The 25,584-nt window shown below is 31.8% G+C and overlaps 1 protein-coding gene across 2 annotated transcripts in view; it reads right to left on the bottom strand.

The window, feature by feature from the left end:
• The window catches only part of ADGRB3 (adhesion G protein-coupled receptor B3), a 748,566-nt gene that overhangs the window by 454,464 nt on the left and 268,518 nt on the right, over nucleotides 1–25,584 (bottom strand). For both annotated transcript variants that reach the window (XM_011963584.1, XM_011963583.1), the window contains 3 exons: nucleotides 14,324–14,434; nucleotides 8,370–8,531; nucleotides 731–895 (listed from right to left, as the gene is read on the bottom strand). In XM_011963584.1, the coding sequence (XP_011818974.1) occupies nucleotides 731–895; nucleotides 8,370–8,531; nucleotides 14,324–14,434 (438 nt within the window). The remainder of the gene's footprint in view (nucleotides 1–730; nucleotides 896–8,369; nucleotides 8,532–14,323; nucleotides 14,435–25,584) is intronic.

Consider the following 25,584-nt stretch of genomic DNA (forward strand, 5'->3'; position numbering starts at 1 on the left):
CCTTTGAAGCTGGACATTATTCTTATTTATTTTGGAGGAATTTGTTTGATGTTTGAATAAACTAAATGACAGCATTGTGAAGGCTTCCCTCTAGCATAATGGGTGAAATTAATTATCAAGCATAGATAAAATAGAATGGAAACATTTTAAAGGAAAGAAAAATTTAAGATAAATATACTCTAAGAACAGACTGTATAGTCTTCATAATCCCATAAAGATTGTAAATTGTTTATAATTTAGCCATTTTATGCATCTAGCAAGAGATCTAGAAAGTCTGATTCCCTAGCAAATATTTTTATACATGGTCAGTGGTACATTGCCACTCCCTAATTGAATGAGTGTAAACGAATACCATAGGAAGGACTGGCTCTAAATCAGATCTCTCTAGTTTCGGTGTGAAGGCAATAATTAACCTCAAGTCTTTAGGATTCCTTGTGACTTTCCCAGAAGGAAAAAGCAAGTGCGGATAAAAATCTTAGTGGAAAACATTAATATACACATTTGTAGAAATATAATAAAGATTAATGTTGATTGACACTAAAGGACATATTCTATACCACTACATATGATAGAATCAAGAAAAGTACCCAGTTTTAGGCAAGATACAATGAAAAGGACACATTTTCCAATGTGACTGAATGAAGGTTATACTCTTAATATTTCTTGCGTACAATAGGAATCTTATAAAAAGCACATAATGCAAAGATAACCAAATACAGAATAGGCTCACCTGGGCAAAGAGCAATATTACAAGGCTTATGATGCGTTTCAGGTCCTTCACACGGCCTTCCTCCATACTGAGGAGGTGTGCATGACCTAGTTCTTGTTCTTTGGCCTCGACCACATGTAAATGAACATAAACTCCATGGTGACCATTCCTCCCATACTCCGTGTACTGTAATAAAGCAAAGAAGCTTCAACAACAAAAGCAGAGAAGTAAAATCAAAGATTATTTTCTTTATAATTAAAAAACAAAACTCATTAAATAGACAAATATGAAGATATTTTAAAACACAGTTGAGATAACATTCTTGTCATAAAATATAATTATTAATTTAAAAATTCATTCAAATAATGAACAATTGCATGTGCTTTTTTCTGCATTTTAACAGTTATTCATGTCATAAATTTTAAACCATTCCTTATATTTAATGGAAATACACCTCTCTCTCTCATGGTAAAACAGTCACAAATTATTTTTAAGTTAAAGTAATATCAGCTAGTAATATAGAAAACTAAATCTCTTATAACAGAGATAATCTCCTAGAGTTAAGTTTTCATTTAGATAGCCAAAGCCCAACATAATTCTCCTAACATTTATAAAATTTTTGGATTAATGATTTTTGTTATGTTAGAAAATTTTAAAAATCTGAAAATTGAGGGTACATTTAACTTTTAACATCACATTTTAGAAAATATATTTTTTGCCATTTAAAAATTTGGGTTTAAAGTTACCACATTTTGCATAAAAAGAATTTCAAACAGAGTATCTACTCACATAAAATATTCCTCTTATCCCTGTTTCAAAATGAATGGAAAATACGATAATCTCTTTTTAATGGCCATGAAACCAGAAGATGCTTTTCCTCCTCTAACAACTTGGTAGAACTAGAAATCTACCTAATTTATATAAATTTCTAAAGAAAATAATTATGCTTAACATAAATATGAATATATCAATTCTTCAAACATACTACTACAAGGAATTCACAATTGATCTTAAATAACATAATTTGTGTTCTTTCATAATAACCACTGTGAATAAATATTGTTATATTTTACAAAAGACCATCAAGATTCAGTGTTTAGTCCAGGTGTGGTGGCTCATGCATGTAATCCCAGTGCTTTCAGAGGCCAAGGTGGGCAGATCACCTGAGGTTAGAAGTTCGCGACCAGCCTGGCCAACATAGTGAAACCCCGTCTCTACTAAAACTACAAAAATTAGCTGGACATGGTGTTGTGTGCCTGTAGTCCCAGCTGCTCAGGAGGCTGAGGCAGGAGAATCACTTGAACCTGGAAGGCGGAGGTTGCAGTGAACTGAGATCAGGCCACTGCACTCCAGCCTGGGCAACAGAGTGAGACTCCATCTTCCAAAAAAGAAAAAAAAAAAAAGATTCAGTGTTTGATCCCTTCCCTGCATGGTAAAATCACCACTCTCATCCTAATTCTTAATACTTGAGACAATATGTAATAGCACCCTAACAGACAATATCAATAAAAAGGCATGAGAAAAAATGTGCTTTTTGTTCAAAAGCCCCTTTCTTGATGTTGAACCTCTAATCTTGCTATACTCTTAGAAGTTCAAGAGGCCAGATGTTTGATATGACACCCACAGATATGATTAAGGGGAGTAGAAATTTATAGAGGAAAATGACCCCCCCCATTTTTTTCTTTAACATTGGTAAGGATAAGCAAAGGCCCATAAAAAGTGGCAGAGGAAATATGCAAGTAAATACATCTAGAATCTTCTTCATATGTATGCTTACCAAGTTGTTACTTTAGAAACACATATAGGATACCTTAATTGTGAGATATCCCTTCCCCTTCTATTGGTGTTATTTATTTGCCTAAATTGGTTGTGATAGGATGTTTAAACATTGAAAGAACAGTCAATAGAAATATCCAATGTAAAGCTCTTTAACATTCTGAGAACCTTGTTGGGAAATATAGTTTTAAAATAATATGTAGGAAAAAAAAAAGAGTGAGAAAAAATAAGATGTTTTACTTTTTCCCATAAAATTCTGGGAAAACCAAAGCCAATTTATATCCATTGATATAAAAAAGTAAGTCTATATCTAGCTCTAATAAAACTATATATATATATATGATGCATATACTACCCACATATATAAATATTCATATATGTATATATGATCAATTATGACAAAATAGTTTAAAAGTATTAAACTATTTAAAGTTTAAAGTTTAAAGTTTAAAAGTATTAAAGTTTAAAAGTTTAAAAGTTTAAAAGTTTAAAGTTTAAAAGTATTAATGTATTTTAGTATATAAACTATTTAAAGTATATAAACTAAAGTATTTAAGTTTAAAGTATTAAGTTTAAAGTTTAAAAGTATTAATGTTTAAAGTTTAAAAGTATTAATGTATTTTAGTATATAAACTATTTAAAGTATATAAACTATTTAAAGTATATAAACTATTTAAAGTTTAAAGTTTAAAGTTTAAAAGTATTAAAGTTTAAAAGTTTAAAAGTTTAAAGTTTAAAAGTATTAATGTATTTTAGTATATTACATGAATATTTTTATAAACTATTGCATTTATTTCCAATTACCAATATTTCTCCTAAAACAACCTTTTCTCCTCCTACTTTAAAAAACTTTTCTCCTCCTATTTTAAAAACCTTTTCTCTTCCTATTTTAAAAACCTTTTCTCTTCCTATTTTCTCCTCCTATATAAAAAGTTAATGATGCTATATAAAATTCATACTGCTGCTTCTGTTCATTTTTTTTCTGTCAAATCATACTGTTCTATATGTATTGCACAATCCCAGAGAAAAAGGAAGGTGCTAAATTGGCATATTTTCCTCCATGAATCTCAAAAAATGTTGATTAACCTTGATGGCTTAAATTATGAAACTGGAATCTTCACAAAATTAATGTTACTTAATACTTTCTAACAGCCATGGTAAAATTTCATGGCTCATTCACATCATTTTTAAAACTTTTTTTTTCATTTGAAAAGGATAAAAATCATTAACAATATTATTTTAGATACTATTGTTAGTAGAAAATTATAGTACATACTGTATAATGTTTATAGATGCTATTCATGAGATTAATGTTAAAGATTAGACATTTTTATTTTAATGGCAAATTGTTATTTTTTTATTTTGCAGTAAAACATGAGAATCTGTAAATGATCTAGTTCATTTAAAATGATCCTAATAAAACAAATATATTTAAATGAAATTCATTCATTTTTACAGTTTTCCTCCTTAGCTTAGGTACTAGCTATATTATTATGTCTCTTTTTGTGATAACTAGAGATGAAATGAAGAACATGCAACACCTGAAATATATTACAACCATCTTTTGAAATAAACATATATATATTTTCTTATGATTTAGATTGAGCTGTACATAAAATAAATGAAAGGTTTTATTTTATTCTATTTCATTTATTTTATTTTGAGACAGAGTCTCACTCTGCCACCCAGGCTGGAGTACAGTGGCACAGTGTCAGCTCACTGCAACCTCTGCCTCCCAGGTTCAAGTGATCCTCGTGCCTCAGCCTCCTGAGTAGCTGGTATTACAGGCGAGCACCACTGTGTCTGGCTAATTTTTGTATTTTTAGTGGAGACAGGATTTCACCATGTTAGCCAGACTAATCTCGACCTCAGGTGATCCACCTGCCTCGGCCTCCCAAAGTGCTGGAATTACAGGCGTGAGCCACCACGTCTGGCCAGGTTTTATCTTTTAAGAAATAAATGAATATAAGAACTGTAACATTTACAAAAAATAAAATTCAAAAGCATTCATTAGCCTGCAGAAACTTCTTCTACAGGATTAAAACACATATAGAGTACACCAGTGGCTCTCAGCCAGTGGCAATTTTGCTTCCCAGGTGACATTCGGCAATGGCTGGAGACATATTTTGTTGTCACAACTTGGGGGAAAGTGGGGGGCTCCTGGCATCTAGTGAGTAAAGGCCAGGTATGCTGTTAAACATTTAAAAATACACAAGATGGACTCCCCCCAACCAAGACTTACTGGGGTCAAAATGTCAGTAGTAATGAAGTTGAGAAGCCCTGGAATAAACCATAAAATTGTAATTCAACTAGGGCAATAAATTGTGCTGTTGAATGTAGAGCTCTATGTTTATCAATTTACTTTCTATTTATGTCCATTGTTTTTTACTTTGAGTAATAAAGGCTTTTGAAGAGAGTACAATGTCAAAGTAAAAATTCTGCTAAAGGTCAAATATCTTAGGATCCATATTGAAGTAACATATTGCATAATTTAATTAAGGCAGACTTCTGAAATTTGAATATGGGTGAATGATCAATAATTTATAACACTATTGATTCACTTTTTATAGTACAAATAAATATAACCTCTAATTCTATAATTCCACACATTTTGTGGAAAGTGACTTTAATATTCAATTTGTTCATTTATTGTGTCATTTTCATTAATTAAATGCCAAATACATTTGAGTGTCCAAAGTGTGATAAATCAGTTACTGATTTCTGAGTTAATTTTCTTTTTGGGAATTTATTATTTTAGGAAGATATTTCTACTGTTTGAAATATTACATTTTAAAAATTCACTTTTTATCATGATTTTCAGGATCTATTAGACTGCAAAGTAAGTACATATTTACCAGCACAACAAATAATAAAATAAAACATTTGAGCACAAAATATTTCATCACAAATACCATAACCAGATGAAAAATATTCCAATTTCTTATAGTGGGGAACTTATTCTGTATTTTTAGTTTGCTAAATTATCCTTTATGCTTGGAAAATTAAAAATAAGTCAACAAAACTGTTCTCATTTTTTTTACTTCAACATTCTGAACTAAAACTGATTAAAAGATAAACTTGTTCTCAACGGTACTATTTAATCAAATTTAGAAAGAAAAAGACTTCATGCATATAAAGGTGAAGAGGAGCTAGCAATTGGTATGTAGTTCTATAGGTATAAGGGTAAAAGGGTTTTTGAGTCATTTATGCCTAGTGTTCCATTATTGGAACACAGCATGTGGGAGTTATTTATATTCTACTGCTCAAGGTCATCACCAAGATCTGATTTTTCAAATTCAAAAAATTGCAACCTCAGGCATAAATAGGGAAGACAAACTTTAAATTAAAAATCTTTAAATTATGGAATATTAGATAGCCTTCTGGACATCAGACACCATGAAAAAGTGGGTTTGGCAGTTCTGTGTGGGAGAAGCGCTCTGATCCTATCACAGATGTTCTCTGTGAAGGCGTTAATAAGTGGTCTCTGGTAGAAAGATGGCAACTTGCATATGTCATCCTCATGAATGTGCATAACTAGTGGCTGGGAAGTAGGCTGTGAATGGAAAATTTGAGAACACTTTCCAACCCACTCAGACTCACATTTGGAGATCCTCATTTGCCATAATACTATCCTTGTGTGTTGAAAGCGTCTTGGCTATTCAAACACATGCTGATTAGATAAATTTATATTTCAAATTACAGCATAATTCTTTATTGACATTTATCAAGGACAGAAAACTTGATCCTGTATTAAGTCAATACTGTAAGTAGGGAAGAGCTTTTAAGTATTCTTCCCAGAAAACCCACTCTACCCACACCCAAATGAAAATAAGTATCTACCCTTGTGGGATAAAGATTTCATTTCTAAAACATGTTGGTCAAATGATATATAACCACAGTTAGATAGGAGGAAGAAATTCTATTATAGGAGGAAGAGATCTATTATACCGCATGGTGACTATGGTTAATGACTATATATTGTATTCTTAAAAAGTGTAAAGAGAGTGGATGTTAAATGCTCTCAGCATAAAAATAACAACTATATGTAGTAAGATACTTGTTAATTAGTTAGATTTAACCATTTCACAACATTTGATATATATATATAATGTATATGTCATGTAAAACATGACCTCAAAATATCATGTTGTACAAGATAAAAACATACATGTTACCTGTCAGTTTAAAAAATAAAATAAAATCCCCAGATCCTTACTTCTACTTGTTTTCCTTGTGTTGCTGAATGTACCTAGAATCTGCCTGCTCTATGAACCCTGTTTTTAATCATATTTTTCATCTTCTTCCCCCTCACAAACTCCTTAAACATTTTTTCTTATGAATCTTTTTAGTTTTTACTTCATGTTTTTTTCTTTCTCTAGTTTAATTCCCACTGAGCCTCACTGATTCTTCTTGTTCTTAGTGGCAATTATTGCTCTTTCCCAGTTAATTCTGCCTTTCTTTCATCATAGGCTTCAGTTCTCTGCCCTGCTTAACTTTTAATTCTACCTTCATCTACTGCTTTGTTACCTCCCAATTCTATTCGAAAGGGATTGCCCACCTCATTGCATCATTCCTCCATCTTCTGCCCACCACTTTCTTTACCTTTTATTTCCTCCACACTGTCCTTTTTTATTGTGATAAAAAGCACATAATGTAAAATTTACCATTTAACCAATTTTTAGTCTACAACTTAGTAGTATTACCTATATTCATAATGTTGTGAAACAGATATTCAGACTATTTTGCAAATCTGAAACTGTACAACCATTAACAACTCTCTCAGACTGTCTTTTCATGGATCCCCTTTGCACATTCTGCTGGAAAACTGACATTATTCCTGCTCTTACTCCATGCCACCTACTCTCTACTCTTGCTTTTAGCAACTGTGGAGTCAGTCATCTCTAGAAATGGAACTTAATGAGAAACTTCTAAGCACAAGCTAGCAGATGAAAGGCTGCTGCAGTACAAGTCATTTTCTTTACACGTGTCCCCTTTTGGAGGTCCCTGGAAAGGCTGTGAATGCAAGTCCAGTGTCAACTGCAGCTGTCAGTATGTTTATAGTCACTCATCCACCACATAAATGGTTAGACAAAAAGATAAATCTGGAGATTCCTAACATCATGTGCTTTGAACTTTTGGAAACAAAGTCCAGAGCCCTATTGTTACTTATTTTTACATGGAAGTCAGTGGTCTGGGAGGAGAAATGTCTATAATATGCATGCATGCATCAACTGAAGAACAAAATTGTGATGTAACATGGAAAATCTGACACTAAGTGGGCATGCTATTGTTAATGCTTCATTTAACATTAAAGATCTCTCTCCCTCTCTGTCTCTCTTTTCATTAAGTTTCATTTAAGTTTACAAAGCAGTGGATACCTCTAATGACAAAAGTTACTTGAATGAAATAAAATAACAAAAAGTTATTTGGTCAGGGACACTCTTTTCTTTGATAGAGTCAGATAAGTGATAGAAAAACTGCTGACTGCCTGACAGACAATGTCAACCACTGCCTTAAGACATGAATATACATCATATTTTTAGTACGTAGGCAGATTACATTTTTCCTCAAGAATTCAATTGAACATTTTCACCATCTAAAACACAGAAAAGATATTTGAACCTTAAATACTCTTAGAAGTAGATACACAGATTAGAAACTGATATTTGCAGTGAAGAGGGGAGTCATTTACCTGATTTCTTGACTGCTTTAAAAGCAGAAATAATCACACACATCCTAAAATATTACAGTTGAATAATAATTACACTTATCCACTCTAATCAAAATGCCTATACCCATTTCATATGAAACTAACAAATCGTTCCAAATGCGTAGCATGACACAATTCAATAACATCCACAGTTGTAGTTGCTGCTAACACTACCTGGACAGAGGGCAGTGTTATTGCAAACCCTTGATTCTCTTAATGGGCCGCTGCAGTGTGTCCCGTAAGGTGATACACAAGTTCTGGTTCGCACCTGCGACCCTTGACCACAAGTAACTGAACATGTGCTCCACTGGGACCACTCTTCCACACCAGATTCACCTGCGTGCAAGACAACAAATAAACATGAAATACTGTCTTAAGTTTTCATCTAGTAAGCATTATACCAAACTGACATTATGACATGCAAGAATAATTTAAATGTAAAAATATGACCATACATCAAAAGGTACATGAAAACATTTCAGAGAAAAATGAAGTTTAAAGAGGAATGCATATAATGTTGATGCAAACACCAAGTTTTGCCATAACCTTATTAGCAAAATACTATTCACAAATTACACTGTACCATGGACACTATGAGGGAACTAATCAGCATTTTTCAATATGACTAATTGTTGAAGTGATTCTCTTCAAATTAATCTAAGACTTTGTATTTTGATGGAAAAGGAAGCAAAATATATTTCTAAGCTTACTCTATGGCTTTGGTGAGCAAAAATATATTGATGTGTTCCTCCTTAGTCCTTTACTGCATAACACCCTTTCTAATGCTAGATGATGTGGAAACCTGGGAGCTTGGACACATCTAATTTATACTGTATTGAGGACTGACATTTATACTTTATTACTAGTGCAATTTCTACTTTTTCATACTATGATAGCTATTTATTTTGTGGTAATTTATTTAAATCCTTCTGCTAACAGTTTCACCTATGATCTAGAGTAGTGATTTTTCAACCCAAAATAAAGACAAATTTGTTGATAATTTTCATTAATTTGATATGGAACTAAAATTTATTTAAAATGGAGCTCTAAAAAGCCAATGAATATCTAAATTCATTAATTTTCTTCGAGTTAGCGTCTCAATGAAACTATGTCGAATTTCTATTATTATGTCCCAAGGAGACTCAAAAGTCAACCATTTCTATGACCAATGAAATAGGCTTCTAATTCTATCATGGCATCATGTTCAGGATGAATTTTTAAAACTGATTTGAAAATTTGCAGTTGTTTTTCTCCAAATTCACACTGGATCATTTAGCTGCTGGCAGTTAACTACTTAAGTTAACAATTTAGTCATTGAAAAGTTTGTAGGTGAAATGTTTCTCAAAACTTTGTATCACTGATTAGTCGATCAAAGAGCAATTCAATAATATTTAATGTTTCTGTTTATAATTTGGCTTTGGAATAGAATTCAAAGGATATAATATGATCATGTATTTGTCCATTGTTTTGTAGAGAGTCAGTAAATGACTTGAAAATTATTTGCAGGGCTACTCAAGGCAGCTGGTCCACAGACTAGTACTCTAGGAAAGAAGGAGTTTGGGCCAGAATGTAATTCAACACACAGGTTTTCTCAGTGAGAAGTTTGTTCTAAAAATAAAACGTCAGCTGAAATAAAACCTGTGCTTGATGAAGTAGTTGGTTTTACATTCTGATGTAAACTGCTTATTCCTTTGAGAAACATAATGGTCAGTTTGTGGACAAACACTGTTCCACTAACCTCACTTTGAGCAGTACCATTATGACGCATTTGCTCTTATATTGTTCTGCATCACGCACCCAGAGGCACAGATGACCATCTGTTTATAGCTGGACATATATTGTAAGGGGACAGACAATGGTAACTGGGATGACAGATTACATCAAATGGGACTGCTTTGTGATCAGTGTGAATTGAAAATATTGTATAGATAATCCTTCAATCATTATTCTATAAACCAAATAGAAGGATAATAGTTTAAAAAATCCACATATATGAATATATGTGCATATAAATTTAGCAATATAAAATTTAAGCTGAAGTTATGGAAAATATAATGTACTTTTTAAAATGATGTTCCAAACTGTGATGAGATTAAGTGAGGTATAAATATTATGGTTGCATGTTATTAATTAAAAGAAAATTATGAACAATGTGGATTCTATAAGTGAAATGATAAAGGTTATGAATAAAATTAGTTCTATTTTACCACAAAAGCAGCCTTTTTCCTCTTGCATTGTCATAATGACAGAAAAACATAATTTAACTAAACTGAGCAGTGAATTCAGATCAAGCCCTATATTTAAATTACTTTTGTACAAGTATTTAAACATTTGGGTTGCTTCTGAATGTATGATACTCCAATGATGCTAAACAGGCTAAGTAGTGGTGCCTGGATCATGAAAGTTTGATAATGAATGCTCAGAACTGGCCTCATCACTCTTCCTCTTTCTTCATTGATCAAAAATAAAGTAAATAAAAAAATAAAACATATTGTCTTTCAGATTTTGAATTAAATTTTTGCCAGTGAAATAGTGGCCTACCTATCAAAAAATCTTATTATAACTCAAATCCTATAGTTTCAATGACATTTCCACTAAATACTTCTTTTTTCCATGCTGCCACTTCCTTATTTATAAAAGTATGAGGAACATTCTAGTCAAGAACATTAGGCCATTGTGAGAACAGCTAATATACATTATAAGAAAGATGTTAAAAATATTCAATGACATTAAAATAGTAAAGTATAAGACAAAGTATACTGTTTTTAATATATGTGTGTTTGGAGATAGTATGAACTAAAAGCTCTTGAGCCTAGCATGAAACACAAAAGGAAACTGGAAAAGCATTGCAATTAAAGTCAGAAGACCTGTGATTGATGGAAATCTACTGAATAATAGCTCTGTGACCTTGAGAAAGTCATTTTATTTCTTTGAATGTCTTTGATAAAATGAATATTATATTTACTTCAAAATCTGTGAAGATTGAGTGAGATAATGTGTGAGAATGTATTTTAAATTATTAACAAAATGTTAATATAAACTTTTGCTAGTATCTTAAAGTCATGAAATTCGAAGTGTACTTTTAATTTTATTTACTTATTTATTTATTTATTTATTTACTTACTTACTTACTTACTTATTGAGACGAAGTCTCACTCTATAGCCCAGGCTGAAGTGCAATGGTGTGATCTTGGCTCACCGCAACCTCTGCCTCCTGGGTTCAAGAGATTCTCCTGCCTTAACCCCCTGAGTAGTTGAGATTACAGGTGTGCACCATCACGCCTGGCTAATGTTTTGTATTTTTAGTAGAGATGGGGTTTCACCATGTTGGTCAGACTGGTCTTGAAGTCCTAACCTCAGGTAAACCACCCACCTTGGCCTCACAAAGTGCTAGGATTGCAGGCATGAGCCACCACGCCCAGCCTAATTTTATTTTTTTTAAATTTTAGATAACATGTTACATAGTTCAAATTTAGGCTATTTTCCTCACTGTAATAAAAGACTACTTTTGTAAACATGTTTATAAATTAATTGATGACTATGATACTTAAGCATAAGCAAATGTAACTAGGATATCTTAAGCCATCTTATTGGCATTTAATTTAGATGTCTATATTAAATACATGTATTTTTATGACATCATTTAATTTTATACTCCTTAACAATAAATAAACATTGCGTGACAGGCTATTAGAGCATCATCCTTTATGTCCAAACTATGCTACTTTATCAAACGTTACTCTTTTTAAAAACTGTTACACTCACTTTATCACTCTATAGAAAGACTGATTTTAATTACAATCTTTTACTGATCATATTGATTGAAGAGGCCAGGTTACTCATTTGGAGAAGTAATTCTTAAACATTAAAGTGTGACAGCTTTTGCTTTTTTCTCCATGATTAATATGAAAATATATTGTCTTTCGTTATTGTTTAAATTTATGTTTTTGCCTTATTCTTTGTTCTCAAATTACTGTTAACAAATTTTATATTATATATATGCAACAGTCATTTTTTTGGCTTAAAGACAAATACAGGGAAATATTTTATAAGTAAAGTTTAATTTTTATAAAATTTCATTGTGTGACACTTACCTGTATTTATTCAGACTACCTTAACACCTAAAGAAAGTATAATTTAGGAAAATATTTAAGGAAAACCTTCTTCTCTTTTTCACATTATAATTGTCTTCTATTAAATTATAAGTTTTTAAAATTACTTAAAATAATGTAGTTTTCCAGTTTTACATCAGTACTGAAATAGTTTAATTTTAAAGTCTTATACATGTCTTTATGTTTGTCTATACTATATTTGGTTAAAACAAAATAATAAATATTTATTACTTATCATTTTGAAATTAGTAATTCCTTACTAGGAAAACACAATGTTCCTTGAAATTTGAATTTACCAAAAGGGTATTGGCTGAAAATTGTGAACTCAACTATGTCACAGACAAATCAAAAAACTTGTACAAAAACTTTTGGCCAAATTGCATAATATTCATGCATAAACTAACCGTGCTACGCTATTGGAAATTTAAAACTATCATTTTCCATTTCACTTTCTATTGACTCCAATTTTTAGGAACTTCAGTAAACCAGTGTCTGCCATGTCTTTTGCACAAATAAAATACACCTTTTTTAATCTTGCAGAAATGCCCCCAGGAGATGGTGCTGACAAAGATGAGTAGTCAGCCCATGCCCGTGTGTCTCTAATCTCTGCTCAGTGGTTGAAACCTTTTGCTCCCTATAAAGAAGAGAAATACATTTAGAAATTTGGAAATTTGCCTAAACCTGTTAACATACTTTTAGACTTGTTCAAACAAATAGTAAAAATGAAAATCAATTTTTCTTAAACAAGAAGGTGCACAAAAAGGGATCCAGATAAGCAAGTTTCTGCATTTCTATATTTGGTTGCAATATATATCTCAAAAAAACTAAAAGTGAATCTTTGTAGAATTTATTTTAAACTTCCTGTTCTGAAAATTTGACCTCCTTACAACTAATGTATCAAAATCTTCTACTCACCCATTATTGAGAGCAAAACTCTTTAACAATATTTGCATTTTTATATTGCAGATTCAGATCTAGTGTTCTAAAAAATATTATCCTAAGAACATGTGAACTGAAGGAAATATCCATTTCTTGGGGGAATTTCATCACTGTCAGTCTAAATGTCATGTCAGGAAACTGGTCATGTACTTGAAACTTCTGTATTAATGGCAAAACATCGAGACGTATACAATTTTTTAAGACATAGATAAAACTGTTAGCTTTCAATTTCCCAAAACAAAGGTGACAATTGAAAATTTACAAAACAAGTTTAAACACTTTTTCTTTTAAGGATGTACTACATGCAACGTACTCAGATGGAATTAGATCAATTTATTATGATAAGAAAAAATATGAATACATATATTAGTTCAAATTCTGTAACTGAATAATTGGCATAAATTATACATACTCCAAATACTTACAGATATATTTGGAGGGAGGTTTTTTAAAAGTAATCTAATTAATTTAGAATTAATCATTTTATAAAGTAGAAAGTCATTTTAGTTGATATTTAATTAGTTGGAATGTGTTACAACTTACTTAACACTGTCAACTTGTTATTATTTAGCTCATATAACACAACTCTTTTCAAATAAAAATTATTAAAATTTTTAAAAGTTTATATTTTCTGTGCATTTTAACAATAATTCTTATAAGTAGGACCACACTTGAAAAAATTCAATATATTCAATATTATTAAAATAAAATTCGTTGTCTAAAGTTTCATTTAAAGTTATAATTTTTGAAAGTCTTATGTCAATCAATTATTGAAGAAATAACTTTGCTGTCTTTCTTTAAAAGTTTAATGATACATTTTAAGTAGTTAATTAGCATAAATGCTATTATGTAAATCCTAAATGTCCCACACTGAAAGCAAAATAATTCTTACATAATTTTTGTGTACTTTTCAATTCACAGCTACTTTATTTATGGACTTTAACTGGTGACAAAAAAAAATGGCTCAAAAAAATATCAGCTCCAAAACTGACAAATGTGCAGCAAAAGATTATGAAAACATGCAGTGGCTTCATTAAATTAACAACAATAAATATACAAATGTAACTAACGTATTACCAGTTTGTGCCATAAATTTAGCAGCATCAGCTTGTTCCTGAGGGACCCTTTTTTCATGAACAGATCGAGGTCGCTGACTTTTAATTGTATGATCTCCCATCATTCCAAATTCTAAAGACAGAATAAAGGTATATGAAAGCTTGTGTGTAGACATTTCTCACAAATTACATTACTGTCTCATGCAATATGTTCCTACACATACCTAGAAGATAATTATTAAATTCACAGTTCTAAACTTGCTAGGCTAATCTGCTTGGAATATCTCAAAACTCAAGTCAGAAAACCTATAAACATGAACAAGATTTCAAAAAACAATAATAACAGTCAATAAAATGACACATCAGATTTTAGTCAACTTAGCAGAGATACTGTACTCTTTTCTGATAATGTTTTGAAGCAATACATAAGAAAAAATACAACCACAGTGTTAACTGTTGTTTTTTTAGACAGAGAATCCTGACTTGGTAGCATCTGCTTCTTTGCTCAACAATGATCACCCCCAGAAGTTTGTCAGCAGTTTCCTTGTTACTAGATTACTCAGTCCTGTAACTTAACTTTTCTAAGGTAAACCCAGTCACTTAACAGACTACCTTTTTTTTTTTCCATCCAAAGATGAGGTTGCCCTTGGTGTCTTCAAAGGCTCATGGAATATAGTGGCCTTGGTCATTCTCATTATTCTCTTCCCTGCCCCAATAAATTCCTCCCCCCTTTTCTAATCACATGTAAAGGAATATTTTCTCTTTTAAAGTTATATTTTTAAAATTTATTGTTTCCAGCCTTCTGTTATTTGATTATTTGATAGCAGAACTTTCAAGAAAGGCAGAAAAAAAATTATCTGGGAGTAACTCAGGAACAAATGGAAGAAAGAAAAAAAAAATAGTTGAATAAAAGAACAGCTTTTATGTAACATATTTTTAAAAATTCATATTCTCAGAATTCTGCAAGAGATCTGTGCTTACTGAACTGTGACTGAAAAGTGGTTTTACTAAAATCAGAGCCTAATGTATGAAATAGTTGTTGGTTCTGTCTCATAGGAGTTTAGATAGGGGAAGGGAATACTGAGGGGCAAGAAATTGTGCTGCTATCTTTTACATCAAGAAAATTACTAGGCCCTTAAGACCAGGTGTCTTAAACATGACAAAGATGACTGGGTGAAATGTGTTCCACTGACACTGCAGATAGTGTAATTAAGCAGTGTTATTTTGTAAGCAGTAATTCTACCAATTCTTTTATGTAAGGAGAAAAGACTAGCATACATTTTCATCTGTCCTAGCAAATCTTCACATAAAAATTAAACCATGGCATCTGACTGATGTTATAACATTTTTTACAGATAATCTACTCAAAAGAACGTCCCCTGAGAAATCCGAGAAATCTAAATGTGTGCTTGTTTTTGTCAGGTGAGAAAATATCCAAGGCAGAAAATATGAAAGAATAGCTTCTATTTAATATATTTTTAAAAATTCATTTGCTTAGATTTCGGCAATATCCTACACTGTAGTTATTTCTACTTATCAATAATAAAATGTCAGTGGGTTTGACCTTGTAAAATCCATCACTATTTTCCACTACTGTCAACATCCTTTCATTCCATTCATTTATGTGTGCTGTAAGTGGTGCCTAAACCATGTTTTGCTAGGCCATAAGAAGTATCTAATCACTCATTTAACGATTTTGGAAATTAATGATTTAGGAAGTTTATATGTAGAATGACTATCCAATATTTTCAAATATTATATGCAACTAGAATGTTTCTGGATATGAAATAGCACCGGAATTTAGTAGTAATTTTTATCAACAGTATGCTTCACCTTATTTCCTCCTGAATTTGTATTTTAAGTTGTGGGTATGTCTATTGTTTTCAGCATTTATGTCAGAGTATAGGTTTACATAAGTCACCTGGGGGCTCTGATTCTCACACTGAGGTAATTTTGGCACTGAGAGGGCACAGAATGCTGAAAAGATGATTTCATGCCTACAACTTAATTATGTAGTAAATAACTGTATAACCTGTTCTAGCAGAAGGTAACTCTTCCACTCAGTGGCAGCATGATAACAGGCTGAAATCTCTTCTCTAAGGAAAATGGTTTATTTTTAACAGAGACTATGATTTCAAATTAAGGAGGTCTAAGTATGCCCGTGGGTCTTGGTCTGTCAGCCAGGCTGAAGTGCAGTGGTGCAATCATAGCTCACTGTAAACTTGAACGCCTGGGTTCAGGTGATCCTCTCCCTTGCCTCAGCCTCCCAAGTAGCCAGGACAACAAGCACCATCCACTGTGCCTAGCTAATTTTAAAGTATTTTGTTGTTGTTGTTGTTGTTGTTGGAGCAGGGTATCACTATCTTTCCCAGACTGATCTCAAACTCCTGGCCCCAAGGGATCCGCCCACCGCTGCTTCCCAAATTGTTGGGAGTACAGGTAGGAGCTACCATGGCCAGCCTTGGGATGATTTTAAAAGGGGCATATTCAATTTTTAACACTTTCTTAAGTTTAAAACAAGTTGAAGTGTTCATTTTTTAAAGAATAGAACAAATTTAAGTAAATCATTTTATATTATCAGTTGGAATGTGATTTACATCTCTTAAAATACGTGTAATGCAAATTTAATTTCAATATCCTACAAATTAAATTTCAATATCCTATACTGTAGTTGTTTCTAATTATCAATAATCAATGTTATATGAATACTAGTGCTGATAGTTTATCATAAGTCACAATATTTGCAATAAGAAATTCTTCAATAATTTATGAACTTGATTACAAACTTATTAATCAGAAGTCTGAATTGGAATTGTTGATTATGGTTGTCACTATAATGTATCTGAAAAATTATTTTTAAAAAATGAGAATTAGTATGAGGTCCTGATATAACTAAATTCCTTATAAGACAGAAGACATTAAAATTCATTGATTTTTTTTCAGATGGGAAAACAACACTATGGTGGTATTTTTTTGAATATTCCACATCCATTGTTCTAGACTTAATTCAAATTTGTAATTGAAATATATAAACTATTGTCTAACCAAGTGTGTTTCTTCTGCCAAAGTTTATGTCCCATGTTTCAAAATAAAAAAATTTCTGTGTTTTAGAGTTACTATTAACAGTAAGATTTAACAGATAATGTTATGGTTCTCTCCATACCTCACAACGGGGTATTTTTAAAACATTTGTGTTGTCTTTCAAGATAGCATTATCTTCTTCACTTCTAATAAAAATTTAGGCCAATTGGATCATCCAAACTTAGGAAAAATCAATTATTTTTGCTATTATTTTATGTGGTGAAAGTGGGTTGAGGTATACTTTTAGCATAGCAGGCTTTCTGAATAATATAAATTCTTCATGGATGGTTGATTCATATTCAAATGATTCTTAGTTGGCAAAGATAACATATTACATTAGTTACACGAGAAAAAGAACATAACCAAATAAAAAGATGATCTGCTTTGGTGAAAGCAATGAAAAGCAAGTTATGAAATCAAATGAAATAATGTATAGCATAACATTATATATGTACACATGGTACATGGTTTATGAATATACAGGGTTATTTCCTATACCTTTATGTTGATGTTATCAGTGAAGTGGTGGGTAAACAACTATGTTCATGTATAAAACCCAAATGATTAGAGATGACTTCCATGTTTAGGTACATTTTCTCAATCTTTCACTGTGCTTCTTGCTAAAAAGCAATAGGCTCTGGAAGTCACATACAATCGAAGTTACATGAAAGAAAAATTTTGAAAATAATTTCCTTCAGAACAATTTTATGTCATTTCTTCGCCAATCCAGGAATATGTAAGTAGATCATTAAAAAATAAATAGACTTAAAATTTGACTTTTGATAGTCAATTATTAGTTATAAAGTTTTTGTCTGGAAATTAAGGGTCATCATATGAAATCAAATTCATTAAAAAGTTAAAACACAAACACATATCCGTTTCTTATTTTACTATGTGTATTTTTAAACATACAGACAAATACATCAATAGATTAGGAGATAAGAGTCATTACTGTAATCTGTCCAGCAATGGAAATACTATTTCACATTGTTAGTTATCTTTTGTTTACATGTCCACAGAAGTCATCCTCACCTCTGCCATTATTGCTTCTCAACAAACTTTTGGAGTTATGTCCTACTTGCACTGTGTGGTCAAAGTGCACTACTTGTTGTTATGGGATTCGTCAAACCACTGTACCTTTTCTTACATTTTCCTAAACTTAAAACACTGCATTTCTAGTGATGCCTGCAAGTAAGTCTCTCACCAAGCCCAACTCAAATGGCAGCACCTCCATGAACTGTCTCCTCATTAACCAAACATAACCTCTGCCTTCCTCAACTTCTATTTTTCTTGACTTTGAATTAAAAATGGACTTTCTTTATAATTATTAGATTGTCTTACTCTTTTTAGCAGATTATAAACTTCTAAGGAAAAGGAAGTATTACTTATGAATTTTAAAATCACTTCCTGCTTTGGAAATAACTGAAGTTCAATATTTATTTATCAAACAAATAAATTTTGCATTAAGAATTGTTTCTCCAAAATGCAAGTTTCTAGATGTCGAGAACCATTTCCTTAACTTGCTTAGTTCAATGGGGAGAAAAATAAAATTTTCTGTGAAGTACTTGAAAATTAGTTATGTATGATTATCATGGTCAAAATTCCTGCTGGCAATAAGGTTATTATCCATAAATATTCAGGTTATTATTAAAAAATTAAAATACTGCTTCATTTAAAAAATCAGTGTCGCCGTCCTGAAACAAAGCTTTTTTTTAAATAAACATTTATTAATTAGTATCTTAGGAACAAAGTTATGCAGACGAATCAGAAATGGTTTCTGATATTTTAAAGCTCATAGTTCAAGGAAATCCGTTAAACATGGCCTGATCCTTTGAAATATATAAAGCCATTATAATCAAAATATTATTGAGCTACACTTGAGACTCATTTTTTATATCAATTTCTTAAATACTGCAATGTCCTCAACTACAATGACTTGCTAATTTGTCTCCAAAGAGAAAACAAAAATAATCTTTTAATATGTCTCCAAAGAGAAATAGAATTAAATCTTTCAAGCCATACAATTGTACATTGGAACTGACACCTCCTTTATCACAACCCAACAAGAAAGAATATTAAAATATGATTTGCTGACAGGAGAAAGATTCCATCATCTGACTGGCTTAAGGTATTGTAGGCAAGTAAGTTCTGTTGAGAAGCAACCATATATTTTCTCAAAAATATTATTAGATTTAATGCCTTATAGGCTTATATTTAGGCAAGAATATAAATTATTAATTTTTTTCATTAGAAACAGAACCGGCACAGTGACTTTGCATGAAAATTTTTGCTACACACTGTAGTTGGGAGTTTTTTTTGTTTTGTTTTACTTTTTTGAGACAGAGTTTCGCTCTTGCTGCCCAGGCTGGAGTGCAATGGCGCCATCTTCGCTCACCGCAACCTCCGCCTCCCAAGTTCAAGCGATTCTCCTGCCTCAGCCTCCCAAGTAGCTGGGATTACAGGAATATACCACTACGCCCGGTTTTTTTTTTTTTTAGTAGAGACGAGGTTTTTCCATGTTGATCAGGCTGGTCTCGAACTCCTTACCTCGGGTGATCCACCCGCCTCGGCCTCCCAAAGTGCTGGGATTACAGGACTGAGCCACCGCGTCTGGACATAGTTGGGAGATATTTTGATAGTGAAGAGCAACCCAGATTATCAGGATTTTGGTATGTTTCTAATCTCTAAAGAGTTTGCCTTAATTTTAGTAGTGTTTAAAAATGTTACCAGATTGAAAAATTGTGTTCTCATTAAATTATTTTTTTAGTACCTGTGTAGCCAAGTGTTCTGTGAAAAGATAGAGCTGATAGGATAAAAGCCTGGAATTAATATAATAAAAAACATTTCTACAGTTAGCATGAACTGAATAAAATTTTTTAAAGGATACTTTTACTACTGATTATAAGTATACTAATTTCATTTTCCCAAAGAACCATAAAAAATACAATAGATGATGGAAGAAAACTTCCAAAAAATTCAAGAATGACAGTTATATAATAAATTAATAAATATTTGGATATATTTAAATAACATGAGATTAATCAATATTAAACATATTAGAAATCTGATAGATATATCATTAAAATTTAAGAGATTAACTGATATTCTTTCTTTCTTATTATTTCTTGGTTCCATTCCCAAAGCTAGATATGTAGCTACATGGCCCAAAATGCTATTTCTTACAGAAATAAAACAAAATTTGCTTTTCAAAATACTTTGACAGAAATGATTTTATTGGGTAGCTGGGCGTAACTCTGTTAAGCAAATGAGTAATTTTAGGGCACTTCTAAAAACAGATAAAACATGAAATAGTCAAAGGGCATACTGCTAATATGTTTACAGAAAAGTTAAAAATATTCAAGAGTGTTTAATGTCGTTACACTGTCTAACTTATAACATTTTGTAGAAGTGATTATCAAATATATTTGGTGTATTTAGACAATAATGCTGTATTTATGTAACATTATTCAAGTAAAAACAATGAAATAATTACATATAATAGATTTTCCTTCGGAACTCCTCAAACATTTGTTTGAAAATTATGTAATGAAATATTTTATGAAAATATTTTCAGGAAATTCAGAGGATAAACTATTAAATCATTATTTTTATACTTATTCTGTTTGCCATCCAGGAAATGTTAGTAAGTTGGACACAGTCTTCCATGCAAGAATTCATCAATGTGTGTAATCGTGCAGGAATTATTTATTATTTCTTATCCATTACGCAATTGTGTGTTAATATCTCGTATCTTCCTGAGACAACTACTGAATTCTTATAAATCAGCAGGAATAGTTTGCTTAAAAATATATTTTATTTGTTGGTGACGAGAAGCACATAAATGACAAATACAATTCTACTTTCAATAGTACTAGCAGCTAGATATTTTTTGTTGTTGATTTGTTTCAGACCTTAATGTAGCACATTAGCATACCAGTGGCCAAATAAGATGCTTTACTGAAATTGTTAACATTTTTACAGTAGGCTAAAACTCTTACAGCATACAATTTTAATAACCTTGTTGCTAATGTGTCTCTTGACAAGATCTTAGAAAGTCAGAAATATAAGAAAGTAAACTGAATTGTCCCTGGATGGTTATTTCTATATTTTCCAAACTAGAACATGGCTTGGTTGCTTTTCTGCCAAGCTTTCTGACCTGCACACTCTGTCTTCAGAGAAGATTTTATAGAGGTTACCAAAAGGATGGACACTTCTCTGGCTTATGTCCAGTATGGTACTTTTAAATTCACAAAAGCTCATTATCATTTATTGTAACAGTGTAGTGTAGAATAATTTAACTTAAAGCAATATCACTGTATACATATTTACTGAAATAACTTAAAATATTCCATAAAATAATTTGTACATTATTTTATAGTACTACTATTGGTACATTGTTGGTATATTATTAGTACAAAATAAATGCTACCCTACAACTGAAGGTTAAAGATTAGATTAATGGTTGCTTGACCAAAAAAAAAAATAAGTGGTAGATGAAATATCTTCTTTTTTCATAAAACACTAGTATTTAGGTAATTCTGGTGCCTCTGTATTGTACTTGAATTACAATCAATTGAATTGAAAGATTTCAAGGCTTACTTTTCGTACATGGAGGTAAGGGAGAAAAGTTTCTCTGTCTTTCACATAGTTTTGCTTTGCCTATTATATTTATATAAAGATGCTTTTATAAAAGACAATCTAGAAATACCAAAGTAGTTCTGGTCATGTTTTATCATTTATCTACCACTATATTTTAGTTTATTACAAAAAGTTTTAACTTAAAATAGTATCTTTTATACACATTTAGTGAAAGAAGTATCAAACCTGACTTTCTTAATAAAAATGACTCTTCTAAGACCTGTATATAGAATTTATAATTTCTAAAATAACTCTAATGCCATCTTAACTATTCCCTTAAACTTTTGGCTTATTTTTCAGAAATGAACTAAGATATATGGAAAATATTTTCAGTATTTTTCTAGTACATAAAAATTCTTTTAATCAATTAACTACTATTTGAGCTTGTTTTCATCAGTTGTTATTACTACCAAGGCACAAGTGGTATTCTATAGAGAGATCTACAAATAATTAGTATTTTAAAAGCTGTGCTTCACATACTAAAGATAGTTAAGACCATTTTAACTGGGATGAAGGTTAAGGCTCAATGTGGAGGGGTGGAAAAATAAATAAGCAATCAGGAGATGCAACTCATATTTCAGGGCATCACGCCTTAAATTCCCTGCACCTGTTTCCTCTTCTTGCAAAAGGAGATACTGGGAACATGATCTCTAAGGTCTCCTTATGCTCTAAAATTACATTATTTTCTCAGATCGAAAGATGATTCGTGAACATGTAGGCTATCTCTCAGCAGACCAAGAGTTGTAAAAGACCTGGGCAAGCTCGATGAACAGGTCTGTACACAGACATACACGAATGTGTGCACATGCACGAGTCTGAGTAACATAAGAGTTGTTTCATTTCCTCAAGACATTTTCTCAAATCATTCAAGGTTGAAGTTATTTTGATCCACGTCTAAGCATTAAATCAAGATTTACTTTGCACGTGAAATCTCAGATTGCCTAATACTTATTTTAAAAAGTACCTCTATGCTGTAGCTAGCATCCACACTGCACAGAATTTTTTTTATAGGAGGGAATTTTATCAAAGGCATTGGGGAATGAATACATTTCACTCATTCAACAAACATTAAGTGAGCACCCATCACATTCCACACAGGATTCTCGGCACTGGAGATGTAACTGTGAACATAGCAGACAAAAATCTTGTTTTTGATAGAAGAACATTATTGTTATTCCTAGTCTGATATATAAGGCTTATGAAATATTGAATGAAAATTAAATTAACAAGCCAGCGCTTTAGAAAGGTTATCAGTAGTTATATATACATTTCTCTTATAAATAACTTTTTAGTTTTTCATTCATAGAGTACTTCATATAAAACCAAGCGCGTATCTCATCCGTATTATTATTCCACAAAATTTGTTTTAAAGGACCATTTAAATTAAAACTGTGGACACAAAAGACATGTCACTATGACACAAATAATATTGTAGTCTTACTGTCTTCTATGTATTATGTTTACAGTTTTCTCTCTTTTTAATTTTAATAGACTTTTTTTGTTATGGGCCAATCTAGTCTCTCTACACCTCAGAAGATAATATCTGCCCTTTATCATTCTATCCTCCTATTCTTATATTATATATTTTATTATTATTTTTTTAAACTGCCCAAGAAGATATAAATGTACTTGAACTACATAACTCCCTTATATTTCCCTATCACTAGACATATGTGTTGTCTTCAAAGATTTTTCTACCTGAAGAGAGTCTCCTAAAGTGGTTTTGCTGTGAGGAATCACAATTTAAATTGTGTTCGATATTGCCACATTCCACACCTCCTGCTGAAGTGTTCAGTGTTTATCCTGACATACTTTAGTTGCACGTAGTGTTGGCAGGGCAGACGTTAACTCTTCTTCATCTGAATCTATTTGATTTCTATCAACATACAACATCTCTCTTCATTCTGATTTGTGCTTTTCATGTTTACTCCAATTTTGTCTGATATTAATGTTATTATTCCTGCTTTGTTGATATATTTGTCTGCTACATCTTTTTCTATATTTTATTTTCAGCCCCTTAGTGTCATTTTGCTTCAAGCATGTATCTTTTACATAACATATATAGTTGGATTTTAAAAATCCCATCTTCCTTTTAATAGGGAATTAAACCCACTCACATTTATTGTATTTATTACAATGTTGAACATTTCTCTTCTGTCTTATTTTATTGTTTGTCTTTACCATGTTTTCTTGCTGTTTATTTTTTGCCCTTTCCTAATATTTTTTTTTTGATTGATAGGAATTGCCACTGCAACGTTTTTCTCGAGATATCGTAATTTAATTATTTAAAAGTGTTATACCCTAACTTTTCACATATACATAAAGTGTATCTTTAAAAATCTGTCAATCTCTTTAATTAATCAGCATCTATAGGTTTCTCCAGCCAAGACAATAATTTGGGTCTGCTATCACCTCCCCTTCTTCCTTTATATCCATTTGTCATGTATTTCCAAACCATTACATTCGTACTTTGTGCTTTAATAATTTATACTTAACTATTAGATTATTTTTAGTTTCTTCGTTTGGCTTCTTTCTTAGATTCATTTATCATTTTGTTCAACATATTCTTTCACAGAGAATGGGCTAAAGTTGATTTACCTCACCCTGACACGCTTGAAAGTTAGTCTGGCTAGTCTTAGAAATTTAGGGTTAAGTTTTTTTCTCATTAAACTTTGAAGATACTTCTATACTGACTCCTAGTATCCAGTGTTGCCCATGAGTCTTCTTACAAGAGAATAACTTTTATATCTGGAAGATTTTTAGGACTTTTTTTTTTTTTGAGACAGACTCTCTGTCACCCAGGCTGGAGAGCAATGGCGCGATCTCGGCTCACTGCAAGCTCCGCCTCCCAGGTTCAGGCCATTCTCCTGCCTCAGCCTCCGGAGTAGCTGGGACGACAGGCGCCAGCCACCATGTCCGGCTAATTTTTTGTATTGTTAGTAGAAACGGGGTTTCACCATGTTAGCCAGGCTTGTCTGGAACTCCTGGCCTCAGGTGATTCACCTCCCTCGGCCTCCCAAAGTGCTGGAATTAAAAGCGTGAGCCACCACGCCCGGCCCCCGCTTTTTAGGACTTTTATCCTTGGAATTTTGAAATTGTATCAGTGTGTCTAGATATTAGTGTTTTTCATTTCGCTTACTTGGTACTCTATGTTCCCCTTCAGCACAATGACCGGCTATCTAGCAGAGCACACTGAATGTTTTCCTCCTTAGCTAACTTTCTAATTTATTTTCTTCCACGTTTGTTTTGGAGGTTCTGAGCTACCGCCAGCTGTACTCTGCTTCCATCTCAACCCCCTCACATTCCAATAATTTTCTCTATGAAAATTGAGCCCATGATTCTTGATTAATAAAGGGTAACTGCAAAATATATAATTTCCCATTTCATTCTCGGAACAATTCTTTCTTGTTGCAGAAACCTCTCAAAAGAATATCCTCTAATTCCTCTCTTCCCACTCACCCAATAATGTCAGATAATCTGACTTCAAACCTCCTTCCTTGAATGAAACTGCTCTCTTGAAAATCAATTGCCTCTTAAGAACTGTCATGTTCATCATGATTCTTT

Source organism: Colobus angolensis, unplaced genomic scaffold, assembly GCF_000951035.1.
Source record: "Colobus angolensis palliatus isolate OR3802 unplaced genomic scaffold, Cang.pa_1.0 Scaffold613, whole genome shotgun sequence".
Taxonomy (NCBI): domain Eukaryota; kingdom Metazoa; phylum Chordata; class Mammalia; order Primates; family Cercopithecidae; genus Colobus; species Colobus angolensis.